The following is a 14,204-nucleotide window of genomic DNA, read 5'->3' on the forward strand; positions in this document are numbered from 1 at the left end:
AGGAATGGCTGCTTTAACCATTAAGTTATTTGTGCACAGAGTGCTGTGCAGCCATTTTATGTTCAAATCTGTTTTATTAAGCAATGACAACAGTAAGTACAACAGCAGTAGAAAACATGGTATATAAGTTCACCCAACAACCGCGGAGGACTGGACTCTGATGTCCTCCACGATCGAGCACCACCCCCACCCCCACCCCACAGAGAGAAACCCCACCAACAATGACCATTTCAATTTATTTCAACAATGACCAATTCATTTCAACAATGACCATTTCCGCCCTCCCCAAAAGAACCGGGACAACATGGAGGTGAGGGATCGAATATCCCTCTGCAACAAAGAAAGGGGAAGCAGCCATTTTAAAATATGGATATTTTTGCTTCAGCCATATAGCTGTCCTTTTGAGAACCTAGCCGCAAACAAAATTTTTGTGGCTAGGTTCTCAGAGGGATTCAAGATATGTCACAACTATTTCTATAGATGAGAATAATTTATCTTTGGATTTGCACTCACAAACTTGGGGGGGGGTAGAAATTGACAATAACTTGTCTGTATGTTATCATGTACAACATGTAATTAAACAATGTTATTTGAGAAAAGTGAGATCCATTAGGAAATACTTGGACATTTCAGTTTGTAAAATGGACGTTCACATGGGATGTTTCTGGCAATTGGACATCCATCTCACATGTATTTTAGAACAGGTTTTTCTAAAATACATGTGAGATGGATGTACATTTGTGATGTACTGACTGGGAAATCCTTTCTAAAATGCCTGTCCACATGACTATCTTGAAGGAATATTACCGGAGGGGGGAAGGAGCACCTGCTTCAAAACATAGTGCAAGAGTCTATTATAGGGGTTATGGGTGATTTATTTATGAATCTGTTTTGTTGGAAATGATGGCGGTGGTAACTTTTTAGTCTAAATAAAAAAATGTTCAAAAAAAATTCAGTAAAGCCCAAACATGCTATCAATCACTGTTCAAGCTGTCTTACTCGTAATTAGAACATCGAGGAATAATGATTCTGATGAATAGTCGGGCTTTGATTTTTCTCAACCAGTCATAATGAAATTAAGAACAGTAAAGTTAGATTTTATGTTGGGGGTTATAGAAGGGATGAAAAAATGTAATTTTGCTACAGTTCAAACTAAAATATTCCAATTCAAATTAGGAAAATTCAATGATGAAACTCCAAGACATTGGTAGCTTTCTGACACATTTAAAATAAAATAATAATAGCAGCTTTGTTTATATCTCGTCATACCTTTCAGTTCAAGACGGTTTACAACAAGATAGGTTACATTATGAACATGAAGTAGGAGGAAACCAATAGGCGTGTAACGTAGTTATATAGAACAAGAGGTAGGAGCATGCTGGAAGACGTAGAGGAAAACGATTGAGAAAGTTAAACAAAGACTTGGACTGTTGCAGATCGCACTTGTTTACAATACTTGTAAATTAAATTATCCCAGGACAAGCAGGCAGCATATTCTTAACGTATGGGTGACGTCACCGACGGAGCCCCGGTACGGACACTTTTAACTAGAAAGTTCTAGTTGACCGCACCGCGCATGCGCGGGTGCCTTCCCGCTCGACGGAGGAGAGCGTGGTCCCCAATTTCTTCGTTTCCGCGGAGCGAAGAAGACGCATGTGCTTTCAACGGCTGTTGAAATTTTCTACTTTGCCTTCCCGCTCTTGTAATTTTCTTCCTTTTTTGCCTTTTTCCCTTCGGGTTTCTTTTTCGTCTAAAAAAAAAAAATAAAAATTCTTTAATTTGTCTTTTCCTTTATTTTTCTGGCCGGCCCCGGCGGGGCCTGTTGCCAACATACAGGCCTCCGGGTTTGATTTTGCGGAGGCCGTGTTTCCATTCATGCCCCCTCAGCCGGGTTTTAAGAAGTGCCAGCGGTGTGCACGCCCGATCTCTCTCACTGACCCGCACAATTGGTGCTTACAGTGCCTGGTCCAGAGCATCGGGCTGACACCGGACCGGCCCGAGCCTCGCACCATACCACCGGAGTCGACTCCATCGGTACCATTAAACACGTCCATGCCGGTGCTCGCGGCGGAACCCATCAACCCTCTCGTGCAACTACACTCTGATGCCGATCCTCTCCGACATCGGGACCATCGCCAAGCCGACCGAGACCGGCACCGCTCCTCTTCCCCCAGTACCGTCTCCATGCGTTCTGGCAAATCTCTCTCCTAAGACTCGCCACGCAGAACCATCCACACCACCGTCCCGTCCTATACACACCGACGTCGGGGACCTGGACCTCTGGGAAGAATCCCAACCCGGTACCGACGATGAAGCTTCTTCAACCGACGAGGAGCCCTCCACAATCGATACCGGTTCCAAGCCTGAACAATCCTCGTTCACCAAATTTCTTCAGGAAATGTCAGCGGCTCTCTCTATCCCATTGGAATCTGACTCTAAGAAGTCACAGGCTTTCTTAGATGCCCTGGACTTCGAGCAACCCCCCAAAGAATTCCTAAAGTTACCCGTCCACGACATCTTACGGGAAACTTTCTACAAGAATTGGGAGAACCCTCTCTCGGTACCGGGGGCCCCTAGAAAACTGGATAGTCTCTACAGGGTCATCCCTATTCCGGGGGTTGACAAACCCCAACTACCCCATGAATCTCTTCTTATCGAATCCACCTTGAAGAAAACCCAGGGATCCAGTATTTATGCTTCTACCCCTCCTGGCAGAGAGGGCAAAACGATGGATAAATTTGGCAAGTGCCTTTATCAAAATTCAATGCTTGCAAACAGAGCCAATAATTACACCTTTCACTTCTCCTTCTACATGAAGTATCTGGTTCAACAACTCTCTTCATTACAAAAGTATCTTCCTGAACGTAAGGTCCCTCTTTTCCAACAACACATTTCCAGTCTGCTCCAACTCCGCAAATTCATGGTGCGCTCTATTTATGATTCTTTCGAGCTCACCTCTCGAGCTTCGGCCATGGCGGTTGCCATGAGACGTCTGGCCTGGCTGAGAGTTTCCGACCTCGACGTTAACCACCAAGACCGCCTGGCTAACGCACCTTGTCTTGGTGATGAACTTTTCGGAGAGTCCCTAGACTCCACCACCCAGAAACTCTCTGCTCACGAGACCAGGTGGGATACTCTCATCAAACCAAAGAAGAAGACTCCACCTGCTCGCCCCTATAGACAGCAGTCTTCATACCAACGCAGATTTTCAGCCAGACCTCTTCATCCACCTCCGCAACAACCTCGCCGACCTCGTCAGCAACAGCAAACTTAGGCTCGCTCCCAATCTCATCAACCTGCCAAGCCTCTCCCTCAGTCAAAACCTTCTCAGCCCTTTTGACTCCTTTCTCCAGGGCATAGCCAGTCTCTCACCAGCGTTACCTCTTCCTCAACCTATCGGAGGATGCCTGCAACTTTTTCTCAGCCGTTGGGAGGTCATCACATCAGACCAGTGGGTCCTTACCATCATTCGCCACGGCTACTCTCTCAACTTCCAGACTCTTCCACCAGACAATCCTCCCGTAGAGTCTGCTTCTCACTCCTCTCAAACCCTCCTCCTTCTCAAGGAGGTTCAATCCCTCCTTCTTCTCAATGCCATCGAAGAAGTCCCCCAAGACCAAAGGGGTCAGGGATTCTACTCCCGCTACTTCCTGGTACCCAAGAAGACAGGAGACCTACGTCCCATCCTCGATCTCAGGGACCTCAACAAGTGTCTGGTCAAGGAAAAGTTCAGAATGCTCTCCCTTGCCACGCTTTACCCTCTTCTCTCTCAACACGACTGGCTATGTTCCCTAGACCTCAAGGAGGCCTACACTCACATTCCAATCAACCAGACTTCACGTCGCTACCTCCGGTTTCAGATACAGCACCATCACTACCAGTACAAAGTGCTACCCTTTGGCCTCGCATCATCGCCCAGGGTATTCACCAAGTGCCTTATTGTGGTGGCGGCCTTCCTCAGGTCTCACAACCTCCAGGTGTTCCCCTACTTGGACGATTGGTTGGTGAAAGCACCTACGTCTCCGCTTGTGCTACAAGCCACTCAACACACCATCTCTTTCCTCCATCTTCTAGGGTTCGAGATCAACTACCCCAAGTCGCATCTGCTTCCCACACAGCGACTTCAGTTCATTGGAGCAGTTCTCGACACCACTCTGATGAGGGCGTTTCTCCCCTCCGACCGTCAACAGACCCTGCTCCATCTTTGCCGCCAGGTGCTCCTTCATCACTCCATCCCTGCTCAGCAGATGATGGTCCTCCTGGGCCACATGGCTTCCACGGTCCATGTGCTCCCTCTGGCACGACTCCACCTCAGAACACCTCAGTGGGCTCTAGCCAACCAATGGTCTCAGACCATGGACCTTCTTTCTCATCCCATCTATGTGACATCGTCTCTTCAGCGATCTCTTCAATGGTGGTTGAACTCCTCCAATCTTTCCAGGGGTCTGCTTTTTCATCTACCCCCTCACTCCATGGTCATCACCACGGATGCCTCCCCCTACGCATGGGGAGCCCACCTGGGAGAACTTTGCACACAGGGTCTCTGGACCCCTCAGGAACGTCAACATCATATCAACTTCCTGGAACTCAGGGCCATGTTCTATGCACTCAAAGCTTTCCAACACCTTCTCTACCCTCAGGTTCTTCTCCTGTGCACAGACAACCAAGTCGCCATGTATTACATAAACAAGCAAGGCGGCACCGGTTCTCCCCTCCTCTGTCAGGAGGCCATCCGCATCTGGACCTGGGCCACGGCCCGCAATCTCTTCCTCAAGGCTGTCTACATCCAGGGCGAACAGAACTCCCTGGCCGACAATCTCAGCCGCATCCTTCAACCTCACGAGTGGACTCTGGATCCGACCACACTCCACTCCATCTTCGATCGGTGGGGCACTCCTCAGGTGGACCTCTTTGCAGCTCCTCACAACCATCAACTGCCCCTTTTCTGTTCCAGACTCTACTCTCCTCATCGTCTGGCCCCGGATGCGTTCCTGCTCAACTGGACGGGTCGGTTTCTCTATGCCTTCCCTCCACTTCCTCTGATGTTGCGGACGTTGTTCAAACTCCGCAGAGACAATGCCACCATGATTCTCATCGCGCCTCGGTGGCCTCGCCAACACTGGTTCTCTCTCCTGCTCCAGCTCAGCTCCAGGGAGCCCATTCCTCTTCCTGTGTTTCCTACTCTACTTACGCAGCAGCATCAGTCTCTACTACATCCCAATCTGTCCTCGCTCCACCTGACAGCTTGGTTTCTCTCGGGCTGACCTCTCCACAGAATCTGTCTCAGCCTGTCCGTCGCATTTTGGATGCCTCCAGGAAACCGGCCACCCTCCAATGTTACCATCAGAAGTGGACCAGGTTCTCCTCTTGGTGTCTACTGCATCACCACGATCCCACCTCATTGGCGGTGGAAACTGTACTGGACTATTTGCTCTCTCTGTCCGACGCTGGCCTCAAGTCTACCTCCATCAGAGTCCACATCAGTGCCATCACTGCGTTCCATGAGCCTATCCTCAGAAAACCTCTTACGGCCCATCCCCTGGTTTCCCAGTTTATGAGAGGCCTCTTCAATGTCAAACCCCCTCTGAAGCCTCCTCCAGTCGTCTGGGACCTGAATGTGGTTTTGTCAGCCCTCATGAAACCTCCGTTTGAGCCTCTTGCCACTACTTCACTCAAATTTCTGACATGGAAGGTGCTTTTCCTCATTGCCATCATCTCTGCCAGGAGGGTTAGTGAGCTGCATGCACTGGTTGCCGACCCACCTTTCACTGTTTTTCACCATGACAAGGTGGTTCTGCGCACCCATCCTAAGTTCCTCCCAAGGTGGTCTCGGACTTTCACCTCAACCAGTCCATTGTTTTGCCTGTCTTTTTTCCCAAACCCCACTCTCATCCTGGGGAACAGGCGCTGCATATGCTGGACTGTAAGCGTGCCCTTGCTTACTATCTTGATCGCACCAGGGCTCACCGCTCATCCCCTCAGATCTTTCTATCTTTCGACCCTAACCGTTTAGGTCGCCCTGTCTCTAAACGGACGCTTTCTAACTGTCTTGCTGCCTGCATTGCCTTCTGTTATGCTCGGGCCGGTCTCTCACTGGAAGGTGCTGTCACGGCCCACAGAGTCAGAGCTATGGCTGCTTCCGTGGCTTTCCTCCGTTCCACGCCCATTGAGGAAATCTGCAAGGCTGCCACTTGGTCCTCAGTTCACACGTTCACTACTCACTACTGTCTGGATGCCTTCTCCAGACGGGATGGACTCTTCGGCCAATCTGTGTTACAAAATTTATTTTCCTAATGGCCAACCATCCCTCCTCCCCCTCTGTTAGCTTGGAGGTCACCCATACGTTAAGAATATGCTGCCTGCTTGTCCTGGGATAAAGCACAGTTACTTACCGTAACAGGTGTTATCCAGGGACAGCAGGCAGATATTCTTAGGACCCGCCCTCCTCCCCGGGTTGGCTTCTTAGCTGGCTTATCTTAACTGGGGACCACGCTCTCCTCCGTCGAGCGGAAGGCACCCGCGCATGCGCGGTGCGGTCAACTAGAACTTTCTAGTTAAAAGTGTCCGTACCGGGGCTCCGTCGGTGACGTCACCCATACGTTAAGAATATCTGCCTGCTGTCCCTGGATAACACCTGTTACGGTAAGTAACTGTGCTTTCTAGTCCTTTTCTTGCAGAAAAGGAAGCAAGTGATAAGGTAACTTAACTAACTCCATTTTGTCTTGGCTTCCAGGGAAAACAAGTGGCTTTTTACAAACGGGCCCAGATCTTGGTGGCTGATACCTGGTGTGTGTTGGAAGGAAAAGGCATTGGTTGCTTCCATGATATTTCTACAATGACCATGTTTGCTGACTACAGAATTCCTCAAGCATTGGTTCAGTTTGGAGCAATGAGATATTCTGAAGAGCTAATGAAGAAACTGAAAGAAGGTTTGCAGCTTCTTTAGAATAACCTCTTGTAAAGAAGGACCTAGAGAAAGAGATTTTGCCCTGAAGCTCCTGGGAGGTAGATTTCAGAAGCAGCATCACAGAAAAGGCAATGGCTGTACTGAATGGCCTCCCAGTGGAAATGAGAGACAAATAGTAATAGTGTGCAAGATAGCATGGAATAAGTAGAGAGTACTCCTAGTGGTGAGATGAAGGGTCGAATGAGGTGTGCAGTGCCCCTCCATAAGTGAAATGTGGGCCTAATGATCCTTAGGTGACAGTTTGACAGTAGTAGAGTAGGGATATCACAGTACTTCAACCAACTACAGTAACATTGTAGAGGACAACAGAAAAGATCAAGCAGTCCATCGGGTCTGCACAATTATTTCTCTGTTTGAATTATTGGTACAGTATAAAAAGTAAACAGCTACCAACATCAGCATAGTTGGTACCTGAATATCTGATCTTTTTCCTGTGGCTTTCTACTGTACAAATGCGTAACTTGCCCTTCACTCCTTCCAGGAAAGAGGAAATGAGGGGATAAGAACCAAATAGAAGGGAAGCATGATCTCATGCTGCTGTAAGCCATAGAATAGCTGAGTTGGTACCATCGAGCTACAACTCCCCATAAACTTCTGTATCAACAGGTTGATAGTGGTTAGGTAATGTGTAGAAAGACCTTTTGAACTGAGCTGACTGATGTAGTATTTAATATTACAAAGTTTGCAGTTAAGACATGGGGAAAAAGGAGCTGGATGTTAGATTAAGGGTAAGAGCTTGTATGCTCGTCTGTTCAGGATGGTTGAGAACCAAAGCGTAAAACATTAGTAACTGACTTACAGAAGAAGTAATATCCTACAAGCAGTGAAGCTTCTACAGCAGGATATACAACTCGGCCAATTTTCAAAACAATTTAAGCAAGCAGAAGCCTCTTTTGCCCACTTAAATTGCTTCCTGCCATCCTAAGTGGGGATATTCAGTGGCATTTAACCAGAGAGTTCTGTTAAATATCCCTACAGACTGCCCGATCAAAAAGTGGGTAGATCAGGGGTGCGCTAGGGAGGAACCTGAATTTATACAGGAGCCAGCACTATTCAGCTTTTGAGCTGTTCTAAATTAGACCAGTTAGCTATGGAGGTGCTGGCACTGAATATTGGACTGGCACCCGCATAACAATTTTAACTCTTTATAACCTTCCCAATCCTCCTCCTGGCCTCTTGATTATCCTCTCTACCTTCTACCCCCTTCACCCCAGGCTGCAATACTCCAAGCCCCTTCCCCTAGTGTCTAGGCAGGCCTCCTTAGGCTACCTGTCTTCTTGGTAGCCAGTGGGGGAATCACTAGAGGAAGGAATGCATAGGGTTACCATATGGCTCCAGAAAAAGGAGGGTGGATTTTACTTCCACAGCGGGATTCAGAGGCCTAACAAGTCCCTTGGTACGTCCAGAAAATCAGTTTATCGGCACTTGGACGTCCTGTCTTTTAGGTTATCCAAGTACCGACTTAGACGGATTTTTAGACGTGTTTAAGTTTTGATTATGGGCCCCATACTGTATATGCGGATGATATCACAGTGATCCTGTCAGTATCTCTTTGCTTAATGTATACTATTGCCAAAATAAAGATCTGTTTTGATATTATTGAAAATTGGATTTCCATGCAACGACTTAAACTGAATAAAAACAAAATTTTTGCAGCTAGGTTCTCAGAAGGATTCAAGATATGTCACAACTATTTCTATAGATGGGAATAATTTATCTTTGGATTTTCACTCACAAACTTGGGAGGGGGGTAGAAATTGACAATAATCTGTCTGTGTGTTATCATATACCTCTAAGGTAGTGAATCTTCTTCCTGAATATATTTGTGTGGTTGAAGTCAGTATGTAATTAAACAATGTTATTTGTTAATGAGAAAACAGATCCATTAGGAAATACTTTGAGAATCAACTTTTTTTGATTTTAGCGGTCCTTGGTTTTGTCTAGAATAGACTACTGTAATTTGGTTATCTGTTCCAAATCTCTTATTAGTCGATTATATTTGGTTCAGAATAGAGATGGACATAGGGACAAATTTCCCCCCCGTTCCCTGTCCCCACAAGTTTTTTTTGCTGTTCCCGCACCATTCCTGTAAGCTTTGCCTTAACCGCACAAGCCTCAAACACTTATGATGTTAAAGTATTTGAGGCTTATGCAGATGAGGACAGAGCTTGCAGGAATGGGGCAGGGGTAGGAAAAGAACTGGGCAGGGGTAGGAAAAGAACTCCCCAGGATGGGACAGGAAAATGAGTGCCCATGAGTTCCCATGGGGATGGGGAAAAATTAGTCCCCGTGTCATTCTCTAGTTCAGAACTCAGCTGTTAGATTTTTGGCTTGTAGAAATTTGAACATCTTCAACCTTATTACAGTAAACTTCATTGGCTACCTTTAAAATTTATATTAGGAGTCACAGTTTTCAAGATTCTAGCAGGTAACACTCCCCAGTATTTAATTTGGTGACTTCATTGCATAATCCACTTTCAAAAAATCAAATGTGAAATTATTTCCTGCTGAAATTCCCTTTGGTAAAGAAAGTGAAATCTATCAAACAATTTTCGTTGTCTATTCAATATCAGTTGGTTTGTTTTTGGACCAAATCCTTTTGGGGTTGCACATCTGTGGGCACTATTTCCAGTTTAGAAAACTTTGAAAATCATTTTTGTTTTCATCATGAATGATTTTAATTATGTTTTTTATTACCGTAATATAAGTTTGTGTTTTAATTTGTAATTCCTAGACAGCTTGGCCTGATTTTCTTTAGTTTGGTTTTCCATCCTTGAATTGGCTAGGTAAAGGTGGAATAGAAAAAAAACTAGAATAGAAGATGTGTGTCTGGAGCACCAAGGAAGCACTACTGTCCTTTCTGCCCCCTCATTTTCAAATATAGCAGTAGATGTCCTAGAGGGCTAAGGCCATCAAACTTCTAATCAGGACTTTGGGTGATCCAGGACATAGACAGAATCCTAGGATCAGGCTGAAATCCCTCCAGATGGTAGAAGGCTAAAGTTTTACATAAACCATTGGCCCAGTATAATATCACATACTTGGATTTTCAATACAATGTGGAATGGATACAAACTTCATTAAAACGCCACTAGATTGATCACCAAGTGTCTCATAGCCAAATTCTCAGCATCAAGAGGTACTTAAAAATGAGCTATTCTTCTTAGAAACTGATATGGTTGAATCTATTGAACTAAGGAAAAAAGGGTGGAGTTTTTACTTTAAATACTTCCTGATCCTTAAAAAGTCATAACTCAGTATCATTTTATACCTAAAAGCAATGAACACCTCTCATATGTGAAAAATTCAAGATGCTTTGCTTAGGCACCACAATCCTCTTTCTTCAAAAAAGAGACTAGTTATGCTTACTGCATCTAAAGGAAGCTTGTCCTACAGAGATATCCTAAACTTGACTATATGTCAGATTAATAATAGGGAAGCTTTTCCAGCTTGCACACTGCTCTTCAGCATTGTGTTTGCTCCATCCACTTTCACAAATTGTCTAGCCATGGTAGCAGCACACCCATATGAACTGGGGCTGCATGCATTGCCCTATTTGGACAATCAGCTGGTCAAGAGCACATTTCAGAAGGTGCCATAGAAGTTAAAAAAAAAAAATCACAAGCATCTGCTAGGGTTCACCTTAGTGTCTTACAGTCTCACTGTAGCCTTTAGTTGTTTTCTTCATATGGGGCTTACTTTTATTGTAGCCTCCCACTGTGTTGTTGGACCTCAACTTGGTACTTACCCAGTTGATGAAAATTCCCTTTGAGCTACTAAAATACATGTGGTTTGAATCATTGAGCTTGAGGGTTTTTTCTTTCTCTCTTTTTTCATGGCTGTAAGATGGCTACACAAGGTAAATGAGCTCTAGGCTTTAGTGATTAATCCACCCTAAACAAATTTGTCTGCAATGGGGGATGTTTTGTGCATATACTAAGGCCTCCTTTTACGAAACTGCAATAGCAGTTTTTAGTGCGGGGAGCCACACTGAATGGCCCGAGCTGCTTCCGACGCTCATTCATTGAGTTCCATTCAGCCATTCAGCGTAGCTCCCCGCGCTAGAAACTGCTATCGCAGTTTCGTAAAAGAGGGGGTAAGTTCCAGCTTAAGGTGAAATACTAGATTTTCACCTTAACTAAGCAATGGCACTGCCAACATTTTTTTCTAATGTAGAAATGAAGAGCGGATTCCAGTTAGTAATGTAATGTAATGTAATTTATTTCTTATATACCGCTACATCCGTTAGGTTCTAAGCGGTTTACAGAAAATATACATTAAGATTAGAAATAAGAAAGGTACTTGAAAAATTCCCTTACTGTCCCGAAGGCTCACAATCTAACTAAAGTACCTGGAGGGTAATAGAGAAGTGAAAAGTAGAGTTAGAGGAAAAATAAAAATAAAATAAACATTTTAACAAGACAGCATTGATCTAAATACTTTGGAAGGTAGAAGAGAGGAGAGAAAGAATAGAAGCAGAAGGGGGAGAAATTTAAATGATAGAAATAGAACAAAACAAAGACAAAAGGCAAAACAATAGATAAGATTAAAGATAAATCATAAGCTGGAAAGAAAAATAAAATAAAACTTTGTCTTCAATCCACGGTTTCAGCGTCAGTGATGAAGTGGAGCAAGTAAGTTTAGGAGGAGCGATTGACGTTTCCAGAAAGGGCTTCTTCAGGGAAGAGACTTGGCCGACAGTCTATTTAGTGTTTTAAATAGAACTGCTACATATTATGCTGCAGCCACTTGAAGAAGTAAACATCTGATATTAGTTTGTTCAACTTCTCTTTTGAAATCATGATGTTCAAGATTTTATATATAAAAAGAATTATTGTTTGTATTAGCTGTTATAATGCTAATGGAATTTTTGTATTTTTTACACTTAGGGGTCCTTTTATTAAGGTGCGTTAAATGCTAAGCCATCCATTATATTCCTAAGGGCATCTTAGTATTTAGCGCACACTAAATGGGTTAGTGCATCTTAATAAAAGGACTACTTAGTATCACTACCATGTTTCCTCGAAAATAAGACACTCGTATTAATTATAGGATAAAAAAGCGCACTAGGTCTTATTTTCAGGGAAACACGATATTTCAGCAGCCATTTCAAAGGCAAATTAAAAACCTGAACAATGAAAAATTGTCAGGTGCTTCTCATAACCTGCTTATCTGCTTCCCCCCGCCCCACCTCTCAGCTGGTGGGGCTTGGGGGTCCCTCTAGCCATTGCAAAGGTACCGCAATTTTAGGTGAACCAGGACCCATTTGTGACTCTCCATTACTTCTCACGCCCATACCCCCCTCCAGCCTTCAACCCAGTGACTCTATTTCTCTCATATATACACCATGCCTTCAAGCAATCTCTTATATCTCTTTCCAGTGTTCTCTTTTTGCGTGCGTCTCTCTCACTCACACATCTCCACTTCAATTAGCCTGTCAGTCTCTTATATTGCTCTCCAGACTTCTCTGTCTCTCACACACCAATCTCCTCCTCCCTCCAGTCACCCTGTCTCATTCTCATATCCTCTTCCAGTTTTTATTACGGTACTTACTCTCCTCACCTTGCAAATAGCGCTTCTTCTACCTTCCTGTTGTTGAGGCCTAATCCTGCTGTGCGCCCAGAGCTGAAAAGGGCGTTTTTGGAGGAGTGGTTAGGGCAGGATGTGGGCCAACCTAGTCTTAGTCGTCCGGCAGGGATAATCGAATGTTTGATGAGGCTTCCTAGACGGAACATATATGTTGTGACTGATATAAAGACCCATATAAGTGACCAAAAGGTATCCAAAGTGACCAGATAACCACTGCAGGGACAAAGTAAAGACCCCCCCCCCCCCCAGTGTTCACTGACCACCTTGCACCCCCACAAAGTTCAGAATAAAAACGTACATACTTGCTTCCAGAACATCAGCACCTGCTATAGGAAAGCCTAGTAGAGCTGCACAGGGTGGCTTAAGTAGTCTGGGGGGGTTGGCTAGTGAACCATAGTGAGAACCCAGGCCCATAAGCTACTCTAACCACTACATTCATGGTGGAACATGTGAGCTCACCCAAAAACCCTACTGTATTGCCATATAGGTGCCACTTGCAGCCATAAGGGCTATTGGGGTTGTAGACAGGTGGGTATAGTGGGTTTTGGGGGGCTCACCATGACCTATAAGGGAGTTCTGGTGAGATGTTTATTTGGAACCCTTTTTGTGAAATTCACAGCAGTGCCCTGTAAGGTGCCCCACTGCTCTGTTGCCATGTCTGAGTGGCCAGTTCATCACAAAACCGGCCCCTCCCATGTCCAAAAAGTCTTGTTCTGGATGTTTCAGACTTGGACGAATTTTTGGTCGAGAATGTGGAATAAAGATAGACGTAGTGGTGGTCTGGATGATCAAATGTCTGGATGTACAGATAAGATAATTTGCAAAAAAAAAAAGAAAAATTTTTGGATGTACTTTTCTAGAATGGACATTTTGCCACTGCCGACTTTGGGCGATTAGCACCCTACGTCCAAATCGGACTTAGATGTTTCTTTTGATTATGCCCCTCTATTTGTTTTTGTCCTTTATTGTTATTTTTAGTCATGAAAGTAGTCTTATACCGTACTCCCCTGATATTCACGGGGGTTTTGTTCCATGAACCCCCGTGAATGTTGAAAAACCGCAAATACGGTTTTTAGGTAGCGGAGACAGGAGAGGGCAGCCGGAGCGCCGGCGAGTGAAGGAAATCATGCGCTTTATGCTTCAACCGCCTCTTCCTGTACTAAAGTTGTGCCTCACCAATCAGGAGCTGCTTTGACATGCAGCTCCTGATTGGTGAGGTCCAACTTTAGTACAGGAAGAGGCGGTCGGAGCATACTGCTAGTGATTGCCTTCACTTGCTGGCGCTTCAGCTGCCCTCTCCTGCCTCCCCTTCGCGGTCAGAAAATACAGCGAATGAACAGGACCGCAAATTCACGGGGGAGCACTGTATATGTAATTAATATAAGAATCTTGTTGGTTTTGGATGCCTTTTACATTTCTTTGCATTTTGTCTAACTTTTTTGATTCAGTGCATGTGTTCTAGAAAATTACGCCTGATATAGTCCTGTTTTGGGTCACATTATCTTTATTTCCAGCAGTCTAAAAACAATTTATTTATCTGGGATTTGCTTTTCATTTCTACATCTGCATTGCTGCAAATTTTGACACTTCGTTTTTCTCTAAGCCATAGCCCATGATAGTGGATAAACTTTATATACATTAGAGTCTA

The 14,204-nt window shown here is 44.8% G+C and overlaps 1 protein-coding gene across 3 annotated transcripts in view; it reads left to right on the plus strand.

Annotated features, from left to right (window-relative positions):
• Positions 1-14,204, plus strand: part of LOC117360892 (queuosine salvage protein-like) — a 43,040-nt gene that overhangs the window by 26,101 nt on the left and 2,735 nt on the right. For all 3 annotated transcript variants that reach the window (XM_033945477.1, XM_033945478.1, XM_033945479.1), the window contains one exon: positions 6,734-6,929. In XM_033945477.1, the coding sequence (XP_033801368.1) occupies positions 6,734-6,929 (196 nt within the window). The remainder of the gene's footprint in view (positions 1-6,733; positions 6,930-14,204) is intronic.

This window comes from Geotrypetes seraphini, chromosome 5, assembly GCF_902459505.1.
Source record: "Geotrypetes seraphini chromosome 5, aGeoSer1.1, whole genome shotgun sequence".
Taxonomy (NCBI): domain Eukaryota; kingdom Metazoa; phylum Chordata; class Amphibia; order Gymnophiona; family Dermophiidae; genus Geotrypetes; species Geotrypetes seraphini.